Source organism: Oryctolagus cuniculus, chromosome 1 (assembly GCF_051225735.1).
Source record: "Oryctolagus cuniculus isolate XC-2025 breed Fujian yellow rabbit chromosome 1, ASM5122573v1, whole genome shotgun sequence".
Lineage (NCBI taxonomy): Eukaryota > Metazoa > Chordata > Mammalia > Lagomorpha > Leporidae > Oryctolagus > Oryctolagus cuniculus.
In genome coordinates this window covers 100,331,307-100,340,323 of record NC_142867.1, presented here as the reverse complement: position 1 = coordinate 100,340,323, position 9,017 = coordinate 100,331,307, and the positions used below count along the sequence as shown (strand labels likewise).

At 39.2% G+C, this 9,017-nt stretch overlaps 1 protein-coding gene across 1 annotated transcript in view; it reads left to right on the top strand.

Moving 5' to 3' along the window:
• The first annotated feature begins 399 nt into the window (after nucleotides 1–399).
• Nucleotides 400–9,017, top strand: part of C1H11orf65 (chromosome 1 C11orf65 homolog) — a 51,011-nt gene continuing 42,393 nt past the window's right edge. Inside the window, exons 1-2 of the mRNA XM_002708485.6 lie at nucleotides 400–489; nucleotides 6,375–6,464. Of these exons, the coding sequence (XP_002708531.1) occupies nucleotides 6,384–6,464 (81 nt within the window). The 5' untranslated portion in view covers nucleotides 400–489; nucleotides 6,375–6,383. The remainder of the gene's footprint in view (nucleotides 490–6,374; nucleotides 6,465–9,017) is intronic.

Below are 9,017 nucleotides of genomic sequence, written 5' to 3'. Positions count from 1 at the left end.
ATCAGAGAGCTGGATCGAAAGTGGAGAAGCTGGGACTTAAGTCAGTGCCCATATCATAGGTTCCAGCATCATAGGTGGCAGCTAAACCACACTCGCCCCAGAGAGTTTTCTTATTTACAAATAAGTTAATGAAACGGAAGATAGCGAAATGTTTTCTACCATCTTGAAGAGTCCTGCTTGAAGTGACCAGACTTTATAAAAGAGGTTGGGCTTAATACGTTATAATCGCTCACGTTTTGCTTTCAAAATCATTGGCTTAAAGCCATTGACGACATGAAGGATCCAACGGCATCGACCACATTGTTTATCGGTCTGGGATCCCTGCGACTTGGAAAGGCTGCTGCACAGAAAAACCATTGGCTGGGAGGAGGGGCTGAATGTAACCAGGTCTACGTCATTTCCGGTTGCCGAGTTACCAAGGAAACCAGAGGATCTTGGGCCAGTCCCGTTTGGCAGACGAAGAAAGTGGTGGTGTCTCCGTCTAATCGGGTACTGCTAGTATCTTTGGCTGGCTGCTGTTTAAGTCTTTCCTGTTGGTGTGCCCCAGACTCCCGTATCTTCAGTGTCCCAGGGTTTGCTCTCCCGAAGTCTCCCCCTGGGCCCCTAGCCTATAGTTTTATAATCCTGTATGGGATTAATCTCTTCCTTGGAGCGTCTGATTTGTCTGCGGTTAATGCTTGTGTCTGATTGAAAAGGACTCATTGCCCACCCTGTGAGCTCAGATTCCCGATGCCAGCACTAGCCAGTTCCTGTACTACATGTGTTTCCCGCAGTTTGAAAGATTTTGCTATTCAATGCATAAAATGGCTTTAGGTCTATTAATTGAATTACTTAGAGATGGGAAAAGGAAAGAATTTTTTTAAGAAGTAGGTTAATACTTGTTTCTCTTCTACTTTTAGTGCAAGGGACCACACTGTAAAAGGGAAAGTTAAACTATGAAACTGACAAAAACCATGAAACAAATGTGTTGAGTCAGTAAAAATTCAGTGCGGGGAAACAATAGGAAGTAGAGATTCCGATCACAGAAAATCTTAGGGTTGTCTTGGAGTTGGAACCCATCTTGGGGGCTTTGATTCAGAAAAACAGACCAGTGTGTTGGCAGCCAGGGTTCCAGGCTGAGAATTGAGGGGGAGATAAAGATGAGAAGAATAAGATGACTTAGTGTGAGAATACATACTCAGAAAGGAGCTTGGGCACATTGTAAAGTGAGCTTCGACCTTGGGGTCATCCCTTTATAAGTGACTGCAAAGCATAGGGGTTGGTGCTTTTGGTGGAGTTTTGCAGGACAGGGTAGATATATCCAGGAATCTTGTGACTGTCTAGTTCTGGCCATCTTTAGGAAGTTTACCAAGTGTTAGGGCATCAGGTACATGATGGAAGTAAGAGTATCAGCCTTGGTAATTTCTTTACAACTATGCAGTAGGCTATTGGTCACCACAGGAACATAGTGGGCAGCCATGTTGCATGTTTGGGGCAGGCAGGGGTTCTGGGAGCAGCTTTGCTGCACTGATTTTTAGATTGTCAGCCTCGGGAGGAGTTTTAGGGTCAAACCTGTGGGGAGGGTTTAGTGACGTATTTCCTGCATCTCCTCTGATCCCTGTTCCCTCACCTCTAACAAATGGCAGAACTGTTACAGTTGATTTGACAGTGTCTCCCAAAGTAGATAACATGCCTGCAAAATCTTTGGTTTATCTGAAAAGCAGTGACTGAAAGATCCTCCATCCACTGGCTAACTCTCCAAATGCCCTCAACAGCAGGGACTGGACCAGGCTGAAGCCTGGAGCCAGGAATTCCATACACATCTCCCATATGGGTAACAGGAGCATCTTTTATTTTCGAATTTGCAAGTGGTACCTGGATGTAGTAAGATACTTAATTTTCTTAGCAGTGGTTTAATAGTAACTTTTAGTATCTTTAAAACACCTGAATTACTTTCACTATTGCTTTAATTGGAGGCTCATAATAAGTGTGAATCTATCTTACTTGCAGCCTCTCCCTCCCCTTCCCTTTCTGCTCTGGATTGTGTCTTCTTAAAACTGAGTGTTTTACCCTTTAATTTGCCCTCTCTTGCAGCTTTAATTTACCCCTTTATACCACATTGTGGTTTAGAATATCCTATATTAAAAAAAAAAAAAAACCTCTCAAATCCATTCCCATCCTCCTGCTACCATTCCATCTTTCTGATCCCTATAGCACCCCAAGAAACTGTTACTGTACTTCCGTGGTTTAACTTTCTCAGAGCCTGAATCCATCCCAGACTTTTTTTGACTGCTACTCAACTGGAACATTACTTAGCAAGGTTGTTGAAGCCTCTGTCTGGGCTAATGTCATTCTTAATTCTGAAGTTACTTGTCCATCCAGCTCTCGCTCTTGCTTTCAAATAAAGTAAATATTTAAAATAAAAAAGCTCGCAAAATACATAAATTTAAAACTTGACCCTTGGCCGGCGCCCTGGCTCACTAGGCTAATCCTCCGCCTTGTGGCGCCAGCACACCGGGTTCTAGTCCCGGTCGGGGCGCCGGATTCTGTCCCGGTTGCCCCTCTTCCAGGCCAGCTCTCTGCTGTGGCCAGGGAGTGAGTGCAGTGGAGGATGGCCCAAGTGCTTGGGCCCTGTACCCCATGGGAGACCAGGAGAAGCACCTGGCTCCTGCCATCGGATCAGCGCGGTGTGTCAGCTGGTTCAGTCCCCAAATGTCCACAACAGCCCAGGCTAAGCCAGGGCAAAGCCAGGAGGTTGAAACTCCATCTAGGTCTCCCAAGTTGGTGCAGGGGCCCAAGTGTTTACACCTGGGAAAGCAGTGAAAGATGGCTCTTAGCAAGGAGCTGGATCAGAAGTGGAAAAGCTGCGACTCAAACTGCAGATCATATGGAATGACATGGGGTACCAGTGTCACAGGCTGTAGCTTAATCTGCACCAAGATGCTGGCCCTTCCACTATGTTTTAAAATTTGGTAAGTTTTTTTTTTTTTTTTTTTTTTTTGACAGGCAGAGTGGACAGTGTGAGAGAGAGACAGAGAGAAAGGTCTTCCTTTTTGCCGTTGGTTCACCCTCCAATGGCCGCCGCTGCAGCCGGTGCACCGCGCTGATCCGATGGCAGGAGCCAGGATCCAGGTGCTTTTCCTGGTCTCCCATGGGGTGCAGGGCCCAAGCACCTGGGCCATCCTCCACTGCACTCCCTGGCCATAGCAGAGAGCTGGCCTGGAAGAGGGGCAACCGGGACAGAATCCGGCACCCTGACCGGGACTAGAACCCGGTGTGCCGGCGCCGCAAGGCGGAGGATTAGCCTAGTGAGCCACGGCGCCGGCTCAAAATTTGGTAAGATTTTTAATCTCAAATGGCTAGGCTATCTTTTAGTGATATAGTGTACTTGAGTAATATTAAGGCTACTTATAGTATTCACAAGGAAAATATCTTTTCCTCCTGTGTCCTGAAATATACAGATTAACTACTTGCTTTCTTTGTTAGTTCTCCACCTGCTGGCTAGAAACAGCATTTATAAAAATACTGTTCTTTAATCAAAATGAGATTTTTTTTAGGCCCTAAGCATCATTCTTTACCCTCATTTGTTCTAATAGGTTCTCTGTAAATTAAGAGAATAATTGCGCTTAAACTGTTCAGTTAGATAATTTTTCTAATGACAGTAATGAAAGGAATAAGTCTTTATTATTCAAAAAAAGTTTCCCAATCTATTAAGTGGTTATGATAGGCTAGGAATTGTACTAAACCTCTTACCTACATTATCTGATTTAATCCTCACAATTCTATGAAGTAGATGCAATGACTCTCTGAATTTTATAACTGAGGAAACTCAGGTTTGAGTAAATTAAGTAACTTATTACACAAGATCATACAGCTCGGTATGAGGTAGAATTTGCTAAGATTTAACCCTTGATGTATTGTCCTTCAGACCGAGGGATACAACCTGTCTCCCTGCTCCTCTTGTATTAAGGTAATATGTAGGGGGGCTGGAGCTGTGGCATAGTGGGTTAAAGCCCTGGCCTGAAGCACCGGCGTCCCATATGGGCACCGGTTCTAGTCCCAGCTGCTCCTCTTCCGATCCAGCTCTCTGCTATGGCCTGGGAAAGCAGTGGAAGATGGCCCAAGTCCTTGGGCCCCTGCACCTGCGTGGGAGACCCAAAGAAGCTCCTAGCTTCAGATCGGCGCAGCTCCGGCCATTGCGGCCATCTGGGGAGTGAATCAACAGATAGAAGACTTCTCTCTCTGTCTATGCCTCTCTCTGTAACTGTATTTCAAATAAATAAAACAAATCTTTAAAAAATAATATATAGGGAACGAAAAGACAAACTGTATGCCTACAGAAACTCCTCCTTATGCTTAAATGTCAATTTTTACAACTCCATAACAAATATGATCAACAATAAGATAACTTGAGTTTTAAGCTTCCAAATACTAAGAAACAAGAGAAAATATAAATTAAGAGAATATACAGATCTTCCTTTCATTTTTCCCTGAAAATGACATATCCTTTAGATAGTTTTCCTGTTTGGTCTCTATCTAAATATTACTCATAGTTTAGCAGAGGTTTAAATAGTTTTGAGGGCTTTGGTTCCTGAAAACCATACATTTTGTGTTTTATAAGTAAAACTTAGGAATTTAAAATATTTTAGCAAAACTTTTAACTGTAACAAAGCATTTGAGAACAAAATTATTACTATAAACATAATGTAGCATTTATACTGTGAACTATTCTGAGATTAAGTAAAATATGTTTTCCTCTGTTTGGTACAGGGCCTGCCTTTTTTATTTTTACTCTCGGAATTGTGAAACTGACAGTACCTTTGGAGGTAGTCAATTGCAATACTTTCTTACAAAGGATAACATTGAAGTCTAACAATATTAAGCTATGTCTAAAAACTAAAGCACAACTTGTCTATTCTAGTCTTGTTTCTATGGTTATATGGAAGACTGCAATGGGTGGCTCTGTAGCACAGTAGGCTGGGCCTCCACCTGTGGTGCCCACAGCCCATGTGGGCGCCAATTCATGTCCAGGCTGCTTCTCTTCCAATCCAGCTCTCTGCTTGTGGCCTGGAAAAGCAGTGGAAAATGACCCAAGTGCTTGGGCTCCTGCACCAGCATGGGAGACCAGGAAGAAGCTCCTGACTTCATATTGTCCCAGCCCTGGTGGTTGTGCCATTTAGGGACAGAACCAACAGATGGGAAACTTCTGTCTCCTCTCTGTAACACTGCCTCTCAAATAAATAAATCTTGAACTACCAGAAAACTATGAACTACTTGCAAATTTATGTATTTCCTCTCATTATTTCATTAATTATACTGAAAAAAATGAAACTGTAGTACATAATATGCCAGAATGTGTAGATTGTATCACTCTTAGAACACTGGAGCAGTACTGGAATAGTTTCTGTTTTGAATGAGATGTTTTTAGAGTAATAATTGTTTAAACAGCATAAGTAAAAATTGAATTTAATGTGCCTTTTTTCTTTAAAGGCTTATTTTTTATTGATTTAAAAGGCAGCATTGAAGAAAGAGGAGGAGAGCTAGAAAGATCTTGGCCATGATGGCTGGGCTGGGCCAGGCTGAAGCCAGGAGTCTGTAGCTTCTTTGGGGTCTCCCATGTGGGTACAGGGTTCCAAGCACTTGGGCCATGTTCTGCTGCCTTTCCAGGTGGACTAGCAAGTAGCTGGATTGGAAGTGCAGCAGCCGAGTCTCGAACCAGCGCACATATGGAATGCTGGCATTGTGGAGGCCTAACATGCTACAACATAATGCTAGCCTCCTTAATGTTACTTTGAAAGCAGTTAAACTATAATCTTTTCTGACTTCTTTATTAGTATATACTTGACAATATTAATAAAATCAACATTTTGCTGTTTCATACCCAGCTTCAACATTTTTGACAATTTAATGCATAAGCTATTAAGTAATCAATGTAGTTAAGACTGAAAAAGAAAGTTTATAATCATCTCTAATTCTAGGTCGGGGACCTGGGAAATTATATAGATGCAATTATGTCTCTGCATATAGAGAAATATTTATTTGAAGTCATATAATAATTTATTTAAAGGTAAAGATCAGACTTTTAAGACAGACTTGGGCTCAGTACTAGCTTAGTTACTATTTGAACTTAGGCCTTGAAGCTTAGTCTCGTCTCTATGACAGGCGTAATAGTAAGACCTGCTATGTATAGTTGTTGGACATAGAAAATATAAACAAGTGGCAATATATTAATCAGTAATAAGTGACTATTTAGATTTTTATTATAATTATTTAGGTTCAAAATCTCATTTTCATTGTTTTATTTATACAGTTCTCTATTAAATTTCTACAAGTTGTAGTAACAGTTTTATAACAACATATAAAGTAATTTAAAATACACTTTTTTTCTTTCTTAGGACTTGAAAATGCCCAGGAAACATGAAACAGAATCTATGAAGGAGGATAAAGCTGCCAGAGTCATTCAGAAGGCCTGGAAACGCTTTCTTGTAAGTTTATGTAACAATTTCATAGAGAGGAAATTTACATGTCATAAAACTTAATAGTTTAAAAATTATACAATTGAATAGTTTTTAGTATATTTACAGAATTGTATACCATCCCTTTAGAGGCATCCTTTTAAAGAAGTTTCAAAAAATTAATTCATTAGCTTCACAAGTATTTCAGTTCCTCATCTGGACCAGGTACTAGTACAATGGCAGAACTCCTTCTAGACCTTGAACCAGTCCTTTCAAATTTTGCTGCTGATTTATCAACTAAATTTATGGGATACTCCAAATTCCTTGTCCTTTCAATGGTGTGCATAGCATCTTTACCAAGAATAGACTTTATCTCAAGAAACTATTTTCTTTACTCATCCATGAGAAATAAGTTCTTACCTGTTAAAGTTTATCATGAGATTGTAGCAATTCTGTCACATCTTCCAACTCTGAATTTTAGGTGTCTTGCTATGTCTACCACATCTGCAGTTGCTTGTACTGAAATCTTGAACATCCCATGAAGGTTGAAAGCAGTCTTTTCCAAGTGCCTGTTAGTGTTGGTTTTTTGACTTCTCCTCCTGAACCTTTACTCTTCTGTATGGCATGTAAAATGGTAAATACTTTCCAGAAGGTTTTCAATTAACTTAGTGGGTATCCATAAGAGTCACTTCATATGGCAACAATAGCTTCATTGAATCTGTTTCATGAATAAGAAGATGTGGAAGTTGAAATTACTCCTTAGTGCACGGGCTGAAGGATGGATTTCATATGAACAGGCATAACAGCCCCATTGATCTCATTGTACATCTTCATTAGAGCTGTTAGGTGATCAGGTGCATTGTTAGTGAGAAATCATATTTTGAAGTAAACTTGAGCAATAGGTCTCAACACTGGAGTTAAGATACTCAGTAAGCATGTTTTTAAAAAATATTCTGTCACTTAGACTTTGTTTTTCCATTCCTACAGTACAGGCAGAATAGACTTGAAATAATCCTGTTTCTTAGGATTTTGAGAATTGTAACTGAACATCTCCTTCCATGAAAAGTGATCAGGAGCATCATCCTTTTACAAGAGACTTGGAAAACTTTGAAGCCAGGCATAGACTTTTGCTCTCTAACTGTGAAAGTGTTAATGGTATCTTTCTCAAATAATACTGTTTGCCCACACAGAAAAAGTGATCGCTTGGTGGAGCCACCTTTGTTATTTATCTCCCCAAGCCATTTGTGTAGTGAACCAGTAGATGGAAGATATATTCATTCATTCATTCATTCATTCTCTCTCTCTCTCTCTCTCTCTCTCTCTCTAACTTTCTGTGTGTGTGTTTATTCCTCTCTGTTACTTGGCCTTTCTAATAAAATATTTTTAAGAATTAAAAAAAAGGAATAATTATACTAGATGTGTAGATGCCAACATAGGGATCAGGAAACATGAAGAAACAAGGAAGAACTTAATAATTTTCCAGAAATAGATTCTGATCTGAAGGAAATTTTAAAAAATGCAAAACAATGATATGCAAGAGAATACAGGTAAGACCATTTAAAGAATTGAAGGAAACAATAGGTAATAGGAACGAGAAATTCAGTAAAAGATAGAAATGAGTGAAATGAACCAAACAGATTTTGAAACTGAAAATCAAAGTCAAGGAAATAAAATATAGCTGAGAGCTTTCACAGCAGAATAGACCAAAGAGAAGGAAGAATTTCTCATCTGGAAGACAAAGCTTTTGAAATTACTCAGACAAAAATAAAGAGAAAAGAATTAAAAAGAATGAAGAAAGCCTATCATACATATGGGATACTATTAAGATTCTTACTTTTTCATATAGTCCAATTTCTTTTTGTTTTACATTTGGTGTCATATCAAATGAATCATTACTAAGTCCAATGTCATGGAATTCTTGCTCTGTTTTTATTCCTCTGTATTGTGATTTTAACCTTAATTTAAGTCCTTTAAGCATCTTTAAGTATGGTTGTATATGGTGTAAGGTAAGGGTCCAATTTCATTATTTTACTTATGGACATAGACCTTTCATAGTACTATTTGTTGGAAAGACTGTCCTTCCTCCATTAAGCAATTCTGGCACTCTTACAAGTTTATCACATTTGTAATAATACATTTTTGAGTTCTCTATTTTGTTCCATACCTGTTCTTATGTCAATACCAAACAATTTTGATCTTTGTAGATTTAGTAGGTTTTGAGCTCAGAAAGTTTGACTTTTCCACTTCATACTTTGTCAGTTTTAAATTACTTTTCAAGATTATCTTTGTTTTTCAGGGTTCCTTGAGATTCCATATGAATTTTAATATGGGCTCTTCTGTTTATTTACATAGTGCCATTCTATTTTATACAGCAAATTTATTAGTCTTTGGATCAGTTTGTGTGATACTGACATACAAATATTAAATCTTTTATCCCATGAATTTGGGATGTCTTTTTTTCTTAGTGTCTTCTTTAATTTAATAATAATTCTGCTTTGATGACATTTAAAAATTTTATTACTGAAGAGAACAGATTTCCTGTATTTTATAGGCAGTACTTCAAGAAAATAACCATACTTCCCT